The sequence below is a fragment of the Salvelinus alpinus genome, chromosome 4 (assembly GCF_045679555.1).
Source record: "Salvelinus alpinus chromosome 4, SLU_Salpinus.1, whole genome shotgun sequence".
Taxonomy (NCBI): Eukaryota; Metazoa; Chordata; class Actinopteri; order Salmoniformes; family Salmonidae; genus Salvelinus; species Salvelinus alpinus.
The window spans coordinates 1,510,271-1,528,964 of NC_092089.1; the positions used below are offsets into that span (position 1 = coordinate 1,510,271).

Genomic DNA, 18,694 nt, shown 5'->3' on the forward strand with positions numbered 1-18,694 from the left:
TGTTTATACCTTTTCTCTTTCACCCATCTGTCTACATGTTTATACCTCTTCTCTTTCACCCATCTGTCTACATGTTTATACCTCTTCTCTTTCACCCATCTGTCTACATGTTTCTACCTCTTCTCTTTCACCATCTGTCTACATGTTTATACCTCTTCTCTTTCACCATCTGTCTACATGTTTATACCTCTTCTCTTTCACCATCTGTCTACATGTTTATACCTCTTCTCTTTACCCCATCTGTCTACATGTTTATACCTCTTCTCTTTCACCATCTGTCTACATGTTTATACCTCTTCTCTTTCCCCCATCTGTCTACATGTTTATACCTCTTCTCTTTTCCCCATCTGTCTACATGTTTATACCTCTTCTCTTTTCCCCATCTGTCTACATGTTTATACCTCTTCTCTTTCCCCCATCTGTCTACATGTTTATACCTCTTCTCTTTTCACCCATCTGTCTACATGTTTATACCTCTTCTCTTTCACCCATCTGTCTACATGTTTATACCTCTTCTCTTTCCCCCGTCTGTCTACATGTTTATACCTCTTCTCTTTCACCCGTCTGTCTACATGTTTATACCTCTTCTCTTTCACCCATCTGTCTACATGTTTATACCTCTTCTCTTTCACCCATCTGTCTACATGTTTATACCTCTTCTCTTTCACCCATCTGTCTACATGTTTATACCTCTTCTCTTTCCCCCATCTGTCTACATGTTTATACCTCTTCTCTTTCACCCATCTGTCTACATGTTTATACCTCTTCTCTTTCACCCATCTGTCTACATGTTTATACCTCTTCTCTTTCACCCATCTGTCTACATGTTTATACCTCTTCTCTTTCACCCATCTGTCTACATGTTTATACCTCTTCTCTTTCACCCATCTGTCTACATGTTTATACCTCTTCTCTTTCACCCATTTGTCTACATGTTTATACCTCTTCTCTTTCACCCATCTGTCTACATGTTTATACCTCTTCTCTTTTCCCCATCTGTCTACATGTTTATACCTTTTCTCTTTCACCCATCTGTCTACATGTTTATACCTCTTCTCTTTCACCCATCTGTCTACATGTTTATACCTCTTCTCTTTCACCCATCTGTCTACATGTTTATACCTCTTCTCTTTCACCCATCTGTCTACATGTTCATACCTCTTCTCTTTCCCTCATCTGTCTACATTTTTATACCTCTTCTCTTTCACCATCTGTCTACATGTTTATACCTCTTCTCTTTTCCTCATCTGTCTACATGTTTATGCCTCTTCTCTTTCCCCCATCTGTCTACATGTTTATACCTCTTCTCTTTTCCTCATCTGTCTACATGTTTATGCCTCTTCTCTTTCCCCCATCTGTCTGTATGTTTATACCTCTTCTCTTTCACCCACCTGTCTGTATGTTTATACCTCTTCTCTTTCACCCGTCTGTCTACATGTTTATACCTCTTCTCTTTTCCCCATCTGTCTACATGTTCATGCCTCTTCTCTTTCACCCATCTGTCTACATGTTTATACCTCTTCTCTTTACCCCATCTGTCTACATGTTTATACCTCTTCTCTTTCACCCATCTGTCTACATGTTTATGCCTCTTCTCTTTACCCATCTGTCTACATGTTTATACCTCTTCTCTTTCACCCATCTGTCTACATGTTTATACCTCTTCTCTTTCACCCATTTGTCTACATGTTTATACCTCTTCTCTTTCACCCATCTGTCTACATGTTTATACCTCTTCTCTTTTCCCCATCTGTCTACATGTTTCTACCTCTTCTCTTTCACCATCTGTCTACATGTTTATACCTCTTCTCTTTCACCATCTGTCTACATGTTTATACCTCTTCTCTTTCACCATCTGTCTACATGTTTATACCTCTTCTCTTTACCCCATCTGTCTACATGTTTATACCTCTTCTCTTTCACCATCTGTCTACATGTTTATACCTCTTCTCTTTCCCCCATCTGTCTACATGTTTATACCTCTTCTCTTTTCCCCATCTGTCTACATGTTTATACCTCTTCTCTTTTCCCCATCTGTCTACATGTTTATACCTCTTCTCTTTCCCCCATCTGTCTACATGTTTATACCTCTTCTCTTTTCCCCATCTGTCTACATGTTTATACCTCTTCTCTTTCCCCCATCTGTCTACATGTTTATACTTCTTCTCTTTCACCCATCTGTCTACATGTTTATACCTCTTCTCTTTCACCCATCTGTCTACATGTTTATACCTCTTCTCTTTCCCCCGTCTGTCTACATGTTTATACCTCTTCTCTTTCACCCGTCTGTCTACATGTTTATACCTCTTCTCTTTCACCCGTCTGTCTACATGTTTATACCTCTTCTCTTTCACCCATCTGTCTACATGTTTATACCTCTTCTCTTTCACCCATCTGTCTACATGTTTATACCTCTTCTCTTTTCCCCATCTGTCTACATGTTTATACTTCTTCTCTTTCACCTGTATGTCTACATGTTTATACCTCTTCTCTTTCACCCATCTGTCTACATGTTTATACCTCTTCTCTTTCACCCATCTGTCTACATGTTTATACCTCTTCTCTTTCACCCATCTGTCTACATGTTTATACCTCTTCTCTTTCACCCATCTGTCTACATGTTTATACCTCTTCTCTTTCACCCATCTGTCTACATGTTTATACCTCTTCTCTTTCACCCATTTGTCTACATGTTTATACCTCTTCTCTTTCACCCATCTGTCTACATGTTTATACCTCTTCTCTTTTCCCCATCTGTCTACATGTTTATACCTTTTCTCTTTCACCCATCTGTCTACATGTTTATACCTCTTCTCTTTCACCCATCTGTCTACATGTTTATACCTCTTCTCTTTCACCCATCTGTCTACATGTTTATACCTCTTCTCTTTCACCCATCTGTCTACATGTTCATACCTCTTCTCTTTCCCTCATCTGTCTACATTTTTATACCTCTTCTCTTTCACCATCTGTCTACATGTTTATACCTCTTCTCTTTTCCTCATCTGTCTACATGTTTATGCCTCTTCTCTTTCCCCCATCTGTCTACATGTTTATACCTCTTCTCTTTATCTGTCTACCCTCTTCTCTTTCCCCCATCTGTCTGTATGTTTATACCTCTTCTCTTTCACCCACCTGTCTGTATGTTTATACCTCTTCTCTTTCACCCGTCTGTCTACATGTTTATACCTCTTCTCTTTTCCCCATCTGTCTACATGTTCATGCCTCTTCTCTTTCACCCATCTGTCTACATGTTTATACCTCTTCTCTTTACCCCATCTGTCTACATGTTTATACCTCTTCTCTTTCACCCATCTGTCTACATGTTTATGCCTCTTCTCTTTACCCATCTGTCTACATGTTTATACCTCTTCTCTTTCTCCCATCTGTCTACATGTTTATACCTCTTCTCTTTCACCCGTCTGTCTACATGTTTATACCTCTTCTCTTTCACCCATCTGTCTACATGTTTATGCCTCTTCTCTTTACCCATCTGTCTACATGTTTATACCTCTTCTCTTTCTCCCATCTGTCTACATGTTTATACCTCTTCTCTTTACCCCATCTGTCTACATGTTTATACCTCTTCTCTTTCACCCATCTGTCTACATGTTTATACCTCTTCTCTTTCCCCCGTCTGTCTGTATGTTTATACCTCTTCTCTTTCACCCATCTGTCTACATGTTTATGCCTCTTCTCTTTACCCATCTGTCTACATGTTTATACCTCTTCTCTTTCTCCCATCTGTCTACATGTTTATACCTCTTCTCTTTCACCCGTCTGTCTACATGTTTATACCTCTTCTCTTTCCCCCACCTGTCTGTATGTTTATACCTCTTCTCTTTCACCCGTCTGTCTACATGTTTATACCTCTTCTCTTTTCCCCATCTGTCTACATGTTCATGCCTCTTCTCTTTCACCCATCTGTCTACATGTTTATACCTCTTCTCTTTACCCCATCTGTCTACATGTTTATACCTCTTCTCTTTCACCCATCTGTCTACATGTTTATGCCTCTTCTCTTTACCCATCTGTCTACATGTTTATACCTCTTCTCTTTCACCCATCTGTCTACATGTTTATACCTCTTCTCTTTCACCCGTCTGTCTACATGTTTATACCTCTTCTCTTTCCCCCATCTGTCTACATGTTTATGCCTCTTCTCTTTACCCATCTGTCTACATGTTTATACCTCTTCTCTTTCACCCGTCTGTCTACATGTTTATACCTCTTCTCTTTCTCCCATCTGTCTACATGTTTATGCCTCTTCTCTTTACCCATCTGTCTACATGTTTATACCTCTTCTCTTTCACCCGTCTGTCTACATGTTTATACCTCTTCTCTTTCCCCCATCTGTCTACATGTTTATACCTCTTCTCTTTCACCATCTGTCTACATGTTTATACCTCTTCTCTTTCCCCCGTCTGTCTGTATGTTTATACCTCTTCTCTTTCACCATCTGTCTACATGTTTATACCTCTTCTCTTTCACCCATCTGTCTACATGTTTATACCTCTTCTCTTTCACCCATCTGTCTACATGTTTATGCCTCTTCTCTTTACCCATCTGTCTACATGTTTATACCTCTTCTCTTTCCCCATCTGTCTACATGTTTATACCTCTTCTCTTTCACCCGTCTGTCTACATGTTTATACCTCTTCTCTTTCACCCATCTGTCTACATGTTTATGCCTCTTCTCTTTCACCCATCTGTCTACATGTTTATACCTCTTCTCTTTCTCCCATCTGTCTACATGTTTATACCTCTTCTCTTTCACCCGTCTGTCTACATGTTTATACCTTTTCTCTTTCCCCCATCTGTCTACATGTTTATACCTCTTCTCTTTCTCCCATCTGTCTACATGTTTATACCTCTTCTCTTTCACCCGTCTGTCTACATGTTTATACCTCTTCTCTTTCACCCATCTGTCTACATGTTTATACCTCTTCTCTTTTCCCCATCTGTCTCCATGTTTATACCTCTTCTCTTTCCCCCCATCTGTCTACATGTTTATACCTCTTCTCTTTCACCATCTGTCTGTATGTTTATACCTCTTCTCTTTCACCATCTGTCTACATGTTTATACCTCTTCTCTTTCACCCATCTGTCTACATGTTTATACCTCTTCTCTTTCACCCGTCTGTCTACATGTTTATACCTCTTCTCTTTCCCCATCTGTCTACATGTTTATACCTCTTCTCTTTCACCCATCTGTCTACATGTTTATACCTCTTCTCTTTCACCCATCTGTCTACATGTTTATACCTCTTCTCTTTCACCCATCTGTCTATATGTTTATACCTCTTCTCTTTCACCATCTGTCTACATGTTTATACCTCTTCTCTTTCCCCATCTGTCTACATGTTTATACCTCTTCTCTTTCCCCCATCTGTCTACATGTTTATACCTCTTCTCTTTCCCCATCTGTCTACATGTTTATACCTCTTCTCTTTCACCCATCTGTCTACATGTTTATACCTCTTCTCTTTCACCCATCTGTCTACATGTTTATACCTCTTCTCTTTCACCCATCTGTCTACATGTTTATACCTCTTCTCTTTCACCCATCTGTCTACAAGTTTATACCTCTTCTCTTTCACCCATCTGTCTACATGTTTATGCCTCTTCTCTTTACCCATCTGTCTACATGTTTATACCTCTTCTCTTTCTCCCATCTGTCTACATGTTTATACCTCTTCTCTTTACCCCATCTGTCTACATGTTTATACCTCTTCTCTTTCTCCCATCTGTCTACATGTTTATACCTCTTCTCTTTCACCCGTCTGTCTACATGTTTATACCTTTTCTCTTTCCCCCATCTGTCTACATGTTTATACCTCTTCTCTTTCTCCCATCTGTCTACATGTTTATACCTCTTCTCTTTCACCCATCTGTCTACATGTTTATACCTCTTCTCTTTCACCCGTCTGTCTACATGTTTATACCTCTTCTCTTTTCCCCATCTGTCTCCATGTTTATACCTCTTCTCTTTCCCCCCATCTGTCTACATGTTTATACCTCTTCTCTTTTCCCCATCTGTCTACATGTTCATGCCTCTTCTCTTTCACCCATCTGTCTACATGTTTATACCTCTTCTCTTTCACCCATCTGTCTACATGTTTATACCTCTTCTCTTTCACCCGTCTGTCTACATGTTTATACCTCTTCTCTTTCCCCATCTGTCTACATGTTTATACCTCTTCTCTTTCACCCATCTGTCTACATGTTTATACCTCTTCTCTTTCACCCATCTGTCTACATGTTTATACCTCTTCTCTTTCACCCATCTGTCTATATGTTTATACCTCTTCTCTTTCACCATCTGTCTACATGTTTATACCTCTTCTCTTTCCCCATCTGTCTACATGTTTATACCTCTTCTCTTTCCCCCATCTGTCTACATGTTTATACCTCTTCTCTTTCCCCATCTGTCTACATGTTTATACCTCTTCTCTTTCACCCATCTGTCTACATGTTTATACCTCTTCTCTTTCACCCATCTGTCTACATGTTTATACCTCTTCTCTTTCACCCATCTGTCTACATGTTTATACCTCTTCTCTTTCACCCATCTGTCTACAAGTTTATACCTCTTCTCTTTCACCCATCTGTCTACATGTTTATACCTCTTCTCTTTCACCCATCTGTCTACATGTTTATACCTCTTCTCTTTCACCCATCTGTCTACATGTTTATACCTCTTCTCTTTCCCCCATCTGTCTACATGTTTATACCTCTTCTCTTTCACCCATCTGTCTACATGTTTATACCTCTTCTCTTTCCCCCATCTGTCTACATGTTTATACCTCTTCTCGTTCACCCATCTGTCTACATGTTTATACCTCTTCTCTTTCACCCATCTGTCTACATGTTTATGCCTCTTCTCTTTACCCATCTGTCTACATGTTTATACCTCTTCTCTTTCTCCCATCTGTCTACATGTTTATACCTCTTCTCTTTACCCCATCTGTCTACATGTTTATACCTCTTCTCTTTCACCCATCTGTCTACATGTTTATACCTCTTCTCTTTCCCCCGTCTGTCTGTATGTTTATACCTCTTCTCTTTCACCCATCTGTCTACATGTTTATGCCTCTTCTCTTTACCCATCTGTCTACATGTTTATACCTCTTCTCTTTCTCCCATCTGTCTACATGTTTATACCTCTTCTCTTTCACCCGTCTGTCTACATGTTTATACCTCTTCTCTTTCCCCCACCTGTCTGTATGTTTATACCTCTTCTCTTTCACCCGTCTGTCTACATGTTTATACCTCTTCTCTTTTCCCCATCTGTCTACATGTTCATGCCTCTTCTCTTTCACCCATCTGTCTACATGTTTATACCTCTTCTCTTTACCCCATCTGTCTACATGTTTATACCTCTTCTCTTTCACCCGTCTGTCTACATGTTTATACCTCTTCTCTTTCCCCCATCTGTCTACATGTTTATGCCTCTTCTCTTTACCCATCTGTCTACATGTTTATACCTCTTCTCTTTCACCCGTCTGTCTACATGTTTATACCTCTTCTCTTTCTCCCATCTGTCTACATGTTTATGCCTCTTCTCTTTACCCATCTGTCTACATGTTTATACCTCTTCTCTTTCACCCGTCTGTCTACATGTTTATACCTCTTCTCTTTCCCCCATCTGTCTACATGTTTATACCTCTTCTCTTTCACCATCTGTCTACATGTTTATACCTCTTCTCTTTCCCCCGTCTGTCTGTATGTTTATACCTCTTCTCTTTCACCATCTGTCTACATGTTTATACCTCTTCTCTTTCACCCATCTGTCTACATGTTTATACCTCTTCTCTTTCACCCATCTGTCTACATGTTTATGCCTCTTCTCTTTACCCATCTGTCTACATGTTTATACCTCTTCTCTTTCTCCCATCTGTCTACATGTTTATACCTCTTCTCTTTCACCCGTCTGTCTACATGTTTATACCTCTTCTCTTTCCCCCATCTGTCTACATGTTTATACCTCTTCTCTTTCTCCCATCTGTCTACATGTTTATACCTCTTCTCTTTCACCCGTCTGTCTACATGTTTATACCTCTTCTCTCTCCCCCATCTGTCTACATGTTTATACCTCTTCTCTTTCCCCCATCTGTCTACATGTTTATACCTCTTCTCTTTCCCCATCTGTCTACATGTTTATACCTCTTCTCTTTCACCCGTCTGTCTACATGTTTATACCTCTTCTCTTTCACCCATCTGTCTACATGTTTATGCCTCTTCTCTTTCACCCATCTGTCTACATGTTTATACCTCTTCTCTTTCTCCCATCTGTCTACATGTTTATACCTCTTCTCTTTCACCCGTCTGTCTACATGTTTATACCTTTTCTCTTTCCCCCATCTGTCTACATGTTTATACCTCTTCTCTTTCTCCCATCTGTCTACATGTTTATACCTCTTCTCTTTCACCCGTCTGTCTACATGTTTATACCTCTTCTCTTTCACCCATCTGTCTACATGTTTATACCTCTTCTCTTTTCCCCATCTGTCTCCATGTTTATACCTCTTCTCTTTCCCCCCATCTGTCTACATGTTTATACCTCTTCTCTTTCACCATCTGTCTGTATGTTTATACCTCTTCTCTTTCACCATCTGTCTACATGTTTATACCTCTTCTCTTTCACCCATCTGTCTACATGTTTATACCTCTTCTCTTTCCCCATCTGTCTACATGTTCATACCTCTTCTCTTTCACCCATCTGTCTACATGTTTATACCTCTTCTCTTTCACCCATCTGTCTACATGTTTATACCTCTTCTCTTTCACCCATCTGTCTATATGTTTATACCTCTTCTCTTTCACCATCTGTCTACATGTTTATACCTCTTCTCTTTCCCCATCTGTCTACATGTTTATACCTCTTCTCTTTCCCCCATCTGTCTACATGTTTATACCTCTTCTCTTTCCCCATCTGTCTACATGTTTATACCTCTTCTCTTTCACCCATCTGTCTACATGTTTATACCTCTTCTCTTTCACCCATCTGTCTACATGTTTATACCTCTTCTCTTTCACCCATCTGTCTACATGTTTATACCTCTTCTCTTTCACCCATCTGTCTACAAGTTTATACCTCTTCTCTTTCACCCATCTGTCTACATGTTTATACCTCTTCTCTTTCACCCATCTGTCTACATGTTTATGCCTCTTCTCTTTACCCATCTGTCTACATGTTTATACCTCTTCTCTTTCTCCCATCTGTCTACATGTTTATACCTCTTCTCTTTACCCCATCTGTCTACATGTTTATACCTCTTCTCTTTCACCCATCTGTCTACATGTTTATACCTCTTCTCTTTCCCCCGTCTGTCTGTATGTTTATACCTCTTCTCTTTCACCCATCTGTCTACATGTTTATGCCTCTTCTCTTTACCCATCTGTCTACATGTTTATACCTCTTCTCTTTCTCCCATCTGTCTACATGTTTATACCTCTTCTCTTTCACCCGTCTGTCTACATGTTTATACCTCTTCTCTTTCCCCCACCTGTCTGTATGTTTATACCTCTTCTCTTTCACCCGTCTGTCTACATGTTTATACCTCTTCTCTTTTCCCCATCTGTCTACATGTTCATGCCTCTTCTCTTTCACCCATCTGTCTACATGTTTATACCTCTTCTCTTTACCCCATCTGTCTACATGTTTATACCTCTTCTCTTTCACCCATCTGTCTACATGTTTATGCCTCTTCTCTTTACCCATCTGTCTACATGTTTATACCTCTTCTCTTTCACCCGTCTGTCTACATGTTTATACCTCTTCTCTTTCCCCCATCTGTCTACATGTTTATGCCTCTTCTCTTTACCCATCTGTCTACATGTTTATACCTCTTCTCTTTCACCCGTCTGTCTACATGTTTATACCTCTTCTCTTTCTCCCATCTGTCTACATGTTTATGCCTCTTCTCTTTACCCATCTGTCTACATGTTTATACCTCTTCTCTTTCACCCGTCTGTCTACATGTTTATACCTCTTCTCTTTCCCCCATCTGTCTACATGTTTATACCTCTTCTCTTTCACCATCTGTCTACATGTTTATACCTCTTCTCTTTCCCCCGTCTGTCTGTATGTTTATACCTCTTCTCTTTCACCATCTGTCTACATGTTTATACCTCTTCTCTTTCACCCATCTGTCTACATGTTTATACCTCTTCTCTTTCACCCATCTGTCTACATGTTTATGCCTCTTCTCTTTACCCATCTGTCTACATGTTTATACCTCTTCTCTTTCTCCCATCTGTCTACATGTTTATACCTCTTCTCTTTCACCCGTCTGTCTACATGTTTATACCTCTTCTCTTTCCCCCATCTGTCTACATGTTTATACCTCTTCTCTTTCTCCCATCTGTCTACATGTTTATACCTCTTCTCTTTCACCCGTCTGTCTACATGTTTATACCTCTTCTCTCTCCCCCATCTGTCTACATGTGTATACCTCTTCTCTTTCCCCCATCTGTCTACATGTTTATACCTCTTCTCTTTCCCCATCTGTCTACATGTTTATACCTCTTCTCTTTCACCCGTCTGTCTACATGTTTATACCTCTTCTCTTTCACCCATCTGTCTACATGTTTATACCTCTTCTCTTTCCCCCATCTGTCTACATGTTTATACCTCTTCTCTTTCCCCATCTGTCTACATGTTTATACCTCTTCTCTTTCACCCATCTGTCTACATGTTTATACCTCTTCTCTTTCACCCATCTGTCTACATGTTTATACCTCTTCTCTTTCACCCATCTGTCTACATGTTTATACCTCTTCTCTTTCACCCATCTGTCTACAAGTTTATACCTCTTCTCTTTCACCCATCTGTCTACATGTTTATACCTCTTCTCTTTCACCCATCTGTCTACATGTTTATGCCTCTTCTCTTTACCCATCTGTCTACATGTTTATACCTCTTCTCTTTCTCCCATCTGTCTACATGTTTATACCTCTTCTCTTTACCCATCTGTCTACATGTTTATACCTCTTCTCTTTCTCCCATCTGTCTACATGTTTATACCTCTTCTCTTTACCCCATCTGTCTACATGTTTATACCTCTTCTCTTTCACCCATCTGTCTACATGTTTATACCTCTTCTCTTTCCCCCGTCTGTCTGTATGTTTATACCTCTTCTCTTTCACCCATCTGTCTACATGTTTATGCCTCTTCTCTTTACCCATCTGTCTACATGTTTATACCTCTTCTCTTTCTCCCATCTGTCTACATGTTTATACCTCTTCTCTTTCACCCGTCTGTCTACATGTTTATACCTCTTCTCTTTCCCCCACCTGTCTGTATGTTTATACCTCTTCTCTTTCACCCGTCTGTCTACATGTTTATACCTCTTCTCTTTTCCCCATCTGTCTACATGTTCATGCCTCTTCTCTTTCACCCATCTGTCTACATGTTTATACCTCTTCTCTTTCACCCATCTGTCTACATGTTTATGCCTCTTCTCTTTACCCATCTGTCTACATGTTTATACCTCTTCTCTTTCACCCGTCTGTCTACATGTTTATACCTCTTCTCTTTCCCCCATCTGTCTACATGTTTATGCCTCTTCTCTTTACCCATCTGTCTACATGTTTATACCTCTTCTCTTTCACCCGTCTGTCTACATGTTTATACCTCTTCTCTTTCTCCCATCTGTCTACATGTTTATGCCTCTTCTCTTTACCCATCTGTCTACATGTTTATACCTCTTCTCTTTCACCCGTCTGTCTACATGTTTATACCTCTTCTCTTTCCCCCATCTGTCTACATGTTTATACCTCTTCTCTTTCACCATCTGTCTACATGTTTATACCTCTTCTCTTTCCCCCGTCTGTCTGTATGTTTATACCTCTTCTCTTTCACCATCTGTCTACATGTTTATACCTCTTCTCTTTCACCCATCTGTCTACATGTTTATACCTCTTCTCTTTCACCCATCTGTCTACATGTTTATGCCTCTTCTCTTTACCCATCTGTCTACATGTTTATACCTCTTCTCTTTCTCCCATCTGTCTACATGTTTATACCTCTTCTCTTTCACCCGTCTGTCTACATGTTTATACCTCTTCTCTTTCCCCCATCTGTCTACATGTTTATACCTCTTCTCTTTCTCCCATCTGTCTACATGTTTATACCTCTTCTCTTTCACCCGTCTGTCTACATGTTTATACCTCTTCTCTCTCCCCCATCTGTCTACATGTTTATACCTCTTCTCTTTCCCCCATCTGTCTACATGTTTATACCTCTTCTCTTTCCCCATCTGTCTACATGTTTATACCTCTTCTCTTTCACCCGTCTGTCTACATGTTTATACCTCTTCTCTTTCACCCATCTGTCTACATGTTTATGCCTCTTCTCTTTCACCCATCTGTCTACATGTTTATACCTCTTCTCTTTCTCCCATCTGTCTACATGTTTATACCTCTTCTCTTTCACCCGTCTGTCTACATGTTTATACCTTTTCTCTTTCCCCCATCTGTCTACATGTTTATACCTCTTCTCTTTCTCCCATCTGTCTACATGTTTATACCTCTTCTCTTTCACCCGTCTGTCTACATGTTTATACCTCTTCTCTTTCACCCATCTGTCTACATGTTTATACCTCTTCTCTTTTCCCCATCTGTCTCCATGTTTATACCTCTTCTCTTTCCCCCCATCTGTCTACATGTTTATACCTCTTCTCTTTCACCATCTGTCTGTATGTTTATACCTCTTCTCTTTCACCATCTGTCTACATGTTTATACCTCTTCTCTTTCACCCATCTGTCTACATGTTTATACCTCTTCTCTTTCCCCATCTGTCTACATGTTTATACCTCTTCTCTTTCACCCATCTGTCTACATGTTTATACCTCTTCTCTTTCACCCATCTGTCTACATGTTTATACCTCTTCTCTTTCACCCATCTGTCTATATGTTTATACCTCTTCTCTTTCACCATCTGTCTACATGTTTATACCTCTTCTCTTTCCCCATCTGTCTACATGTTTATACCTCTTCTCTTTCCCCCATCTGTCTACATGTTTATACCTCTTCTCTTTCCCCATCTGTCTACATGTTTATACCTCTTCTCTTTCACCCATCTGTCTACATGTTTATACCTCTTCTCTTTCACCCATCTGTCTACATGTTTATACCTCTTCTCTTTCACCCATCTGTCTACATGTTTATACCTCTTCTCTTTCACCCATCTGTCTACAAGTTTATACCTCTTCTCTTTCACCCATCTGTCTACATGTTTATACCTCTTCTCTTTCACCCATCTGTCTACATGTTTATACCTCTTCTCTTTCACCCATCTGTCTACATGTTTATACCTCTTCTCTTTCCCCCATCTGTCTACATGTTTATACCTCTTCTCTTTCACCCATCTGTCTACATGTTTATACCTCTTCTCTTTCCCCCATCTGTCTACATGTTTATACCTCTTCTCGTTCACCCATCTGTCTACATGTTTATACCTCTTCTCTTTCACCCATCTGTCTACATGTTTATACCTCTTCTCTTTCACCCATCTGTCTACATGTTTATACCTCTTCTCTTTCCCCCATCTGTCTACATGTTTATACCTCTTCTCTTTCACCATCTGTCTGTATGTTTATACCTCTTCTCTTTCCCCCATCTGTCTACATGTTTATACCTCTTCTCTTTCACCCATCTGTCTACATGTTTATACCTCTTCTCTTTCACCCATCTGTCTACATGTTTATACCTCTTCTCTTTCACCATCTGTCTGTATGTTTATACCTCTTCTCTTTCACCCATCTGTCTACATGTTTATACCTCTTCTCTTTCCCCCATCTGTCTACATGTTTATACCTCTTCTCTTTCACCATCTGTCTACATGTTTATACCTCTTCTCTTTCACCATCTGTCTACATGTTTATACCTCTTCTCTTTCACCCATCTGTCTACATGTTTATACCTCTTCTCTTTCACCCATCTGTCTACATGTTTATACCTCTTCTCTTTCACCATCTGTCTGTATGTTTATACCTCTTCTCTTTCACCCATCTGTCTACATGTTTATACCTCTTCTCTTTCCCCCATCTGTCTACATGTTTATACCTCTTCTCTTTCACCATCTGTCTACATGTTTATACCTCTTCTCTTTCACCATCTGTATACATGTTTATATCTCTTCTCTTTCCCCCATCTGTCTACATGTTTATACCTCTTCTCTTTCACCATCTCTCTACATGTTTATACCTCTTCTCTTTCACCATCTGTCTACATGTTTATACCTCTTCTCTTTCACCATCTGTCTACATGTTTATACCTCTTCTCTTTCACCATCTGTCTGTATGTTTATACTTCTTCTCTTTCCCCCATCTGTCTACATGTTTATACCTCTTCTCTTTACCCCATCTGTCTACATGTTTATACCTCTTCTCTTTACCCCATCTGTCTACATGTTTATACCTCTTCTCTTTACCCCATCTGTCTACATGTTTATACCTCTTCTCTTTCACCCATCTTTCTACATGTTTATACCTCTTCTCTTTACCCCATCTGTCTACATGTTTATACCTCTTCTCTTTCACCCATCTGTCTACATGTTTATACCTCTTCTCTTTCACCCATCTGTCTACATGTTTATACCTCTTCTCTTTACCCCATCTGTCTACATGTTTATACCTCTTCTCTTTCACCCATCTGTCTACATGTTTATACCTCTTCTCTTTCCCCCATCTGTCTACATGTTTATACCTCTTCTCTTTCACCATCTGTCTACATGTTTATACCTCTTCTCTTTCACCATCTGTCTACATGTTTATACCTCTTCTCTTTCACCATCTGTCTACATGTTTATACCTCTTCTCTTTCCCCCATCTGTCTACATGTTTATACCTCTTCTCTTTCACCATCTGTCTACATGTTTATACCTCTTCTCTTTCACCATCTGTCTACATGTTTATACCTCTTCTCTTTCACCATCTGTCTGTATGTTTATACTTCTTCTCTTTCCCCCATCTGTCTACATGTTTATACCTCTTCTCTTTACCCCATCTGTCTACATGTTTATACCTCTTCTCTTTCCCCCATCTGTCTACATGTTTATACCTCTTCTCTTTCACCCGTCTGTCTACATGTTTATACTTCTTCTCTTTCCCCCATCTGTCTACATGTTTATACCTCTTCTCTTTCCCCCATCTGTCTACATGTTTATACCTCTTCTCTTTCCCCCATCTGTCTACATGTTTATACCTCTTCTCTTTCACCATCTGTCTGTATGTTTATACCTCTTCTCTTTCACCATCTGTCTACATGTTTATACCTCTTCTCTTTCACCATCTGTCTACATGTTTATACCTCTTCTCTTTCCCCCATCTGTCTACATGTGTTTATATTCCTATGCCTCTCCCCCCCTCCTCCACGTGCTCCACCCTTTTTCTCCTTTCCTCCCTCCCTCGCTCCCTCTTCCCTCTGTCCATCTTGTCCTCTCCTCCGCTAATCTTTAATTACATTATTTAACCTTCAATCTGTAATTTAATCTCGGTCTGTTTCCACTGAGTCACTCTGATCATATCTCTGCTTCCTCTGTGTCCTTTCCTTCTCTCTCTCCTCCTCTGCTCTCATATTTTTAGAACCCACCTGTATGTTGTGTGTTAGCTTAGCAATAGCAATCAGTCAAGACGTAACCTTTCTCTGTCACTCTCTCTATCACTTTCTCTCCCTCTCTTCATACCTCTCCATCCTCCCTCATGATAATATCAAACCCACATCCTCCAACTGAACAATTGCACCCAGCAATACCATGCCCTCTCTCACTCTTCCTCTTATCTCATCCCTCTCTCCCCCCTCTCTGTGTGTGCAGGTTAGTGGCCACCCCACTGGCTGCTGTCATGGGGGTGAAGGAGAAAGTTCGGCTCACAGTGTCACACAACCCCACACTGGAGTCATTCTACTGTAACACAACCAAGAACCCCTCACAGGTAACACCATTTTAAAAACTATACCAATGTACGCAAGCACAGAGACACATGCACACAGGTACGCACGCACACACATGAACACATTAACACTACACAATTGCTACAGATCTTAATTTGTTCAGTCTTTTGTTGCAAAAAAAAATTCTGCACAGCAGGAAATGTAAACTTGTAGTGTATTTGAGTTTTAAAAAGGCTTCTAAGGTTTGTCATTTCAGACTTGATTTGCCCTAATGAAAAATGTATCAACCTCTAATTATAATCCATATAATAATTAACATATCCTGTTGCTGCAGAATTATTTTCCTGCTGTAGCAATCTGACTCAAATTAAGATCCTACATCTGTATACAGCACCATACAAACTGATTCAAATTAAGATCCTACATCTGTATACAGCACCATACAAACTGACTCAAATTAAGATCCTACATCTGTATACAGCACCACACAAATCATTATGCTAAACTGTATCCCTTTCTACCCTTCTCTCTCTCTCCCTCCTCCCGTTCTCTCTCCCCCTATCCCCCGCTCTCCCTCCCTCCTACAGAGTTCTATAGACAGTCTGTGTAAGCAGACAGGTTGTTCAGAGAGACAGGTGCAGAGATGGTTCAGGAGACGCAGGAACCAGGACCGACCCAGTCTACTGAAGAAGTTCAAAGAGGCCAGGTACACACACACACATGCACAAATACCCATATGCATACACACTCCAACACACCCACATGCACAGACACACCCACATGCACAGACACACCCACATGCACAGACACACACACATGCACAGACACACACACGTGCTGACATTGGCCTGTGAGCACATGTCTGAGTGTTAAAGCATGAGTCTATTTACAGTATATCTGACACTCATTATATTGCCAGCCTGGTTTTATCAAGGCTCCTCCTACCCCCCGGGCCCCACACACACACACACATACGCCGCCCGCCCCTCGCATCCCTCACCAGTCCCAGGAGAGCGTTTGGCCCTATCAGCAGTATCAATTTATATCCCAACAGTGTGTGTCATTGTTATTGGACTGAGACAGTGGCTGTGTTATACTAATTCTGAGATGAATATCACAATCACTAGTGTAGATATAACCTGTAGTTAAAATCACAATCACTAGTGTAGATACAACCTGTAGTTAATATCACAATCACTAGTGTAGATACAACCTGTAGTTAATATCACAATCACTAGTGTAGATAACAACCTGTAGTTAATATCGCAATCACTAGTGTAGATACAACCTGTAGTTAATATCACAATCACTAGTGTAGATATAACCTGCAGTTAATATCACAATCACTAGTGTAGATACAACTGTAGTTAATATCACAATCACTAGATACAACCTGTAGTTAATATCACAATCACTAGATACAACCTGTAGTTAATATCACAATCACTAGTGTAGATATAACCTGTAGTTAATATCACAATCACTAGTGTAGATACAACCTGTAGTTAATATCACAATCACTAGTGTAGATAACAACCTGTAGTTAATATCACAATCACTAGTGTAGATACAACCTATAGTTAATATCACAATCACTAGTAAAGATAACAACCTGTAGTTAATATCACAATCACTAGTGTAGATAACAACCTGTAGTTAATATCACAATCACTAGTGTAGATAGCAACCTGTAGTTAATATCACAATCACTAGATACAACCTGTAGTTAATATCACAATCACTAGTGTAGATACAACTGTAGTTAATATCACAATCACTAGATACAACCTGTAGTTAATATCACAATCACTAGATACAACCTGTAGTTAATATCACAATCACTAGTGTAGATATAACCTGTAGTTAATATCACAATCACAAGTGTAGATACAACCTGTAGTTAATATCACAATCACTAGTGTAGATACAACCTATAGTTAATATCACAATCACTAGTGTAGATACAACCTGTAGTTAATATCACAATCACTAGTGTAGATAACAACCTGTAGTTAATATCACAATCACTAGTGTAGATAACAACCTGTAGTTAATATCACAATCACTAGATACAACCTGTAGTTAATATCACAATCACTAGTGTAGATATAACCTGCAGTTAATATCACAATCACTAGTGTAGATATAACCTGTAGTTAATATCACAATCACTAGTGTAGATACAACCTGCAGTTAATATCACAATCACTAGTGTAGATATAACCTGTAGTTAATATCACAATCAGTAGATACAACCTGTAGTTAATATCACAATCACTAGATACAACCTGTAGTTAATATTACAATCACTAGTGTAGATATAACCTGCAGTTAATATCACAATCACTAGTGTAGAGACAACCTGTAGTTAATATTACAATCACTAGTGTAGATAACAACCTGTAGTTAATATCACAATCACTAGTGTAGATATAACCTGTAGTTAATATCACAATCACTAATGTAGATATAACCTGTAGTTAATATCACAATCACTAGTGTAGATACAACATGTAGTTAATATCACAATCACTAGTGTAGATAACAACCTGTAGTTAATATCACAATCACTAGTGTAGATATAACCAGTAGTTAAAATCACAATCACTAGATATAACCTGTAGTTAATATCACAATCACTAGTGTAGATAACAACCTGTAGTTAATATCACAATCACTAGTGTAGATAACAACCTGTAGTTAATATCACAATCACTAGTGTAGATATAACCTGTAGTTAATATCACAATCACTAGTGTAGATACAACCTGTAGTTAATATCACAATCACTAGTGT

General features: G+C 39.5%; 1 protein-coding gene across 1 annotated transcript in view; it reads left to right on the forward strand.

Annotated features, from left to right (window-relative positions):
* The window catches only part of LOC139572687 (ceramide synthase 2-like), a 70,309-nt gene that overhangs the window by 35,558 nt on the left and 16,057 nt on the right, over positions 1-18,694 (forward strand). The window contains exons 3-4 of the mRNA XM_071395372.1: positions 15,822-15,939; positions 16,486-16,604. Of these exons, the coding sequence (XP_071251473.1) occupies positions 15,822-15,939; positions 16,486-16,604 (237 nt within the window). The remainder of the gene's footprint in view (positions 1-15,821; positions 15,940-16,485; positions 16,605-18,694) is intronic.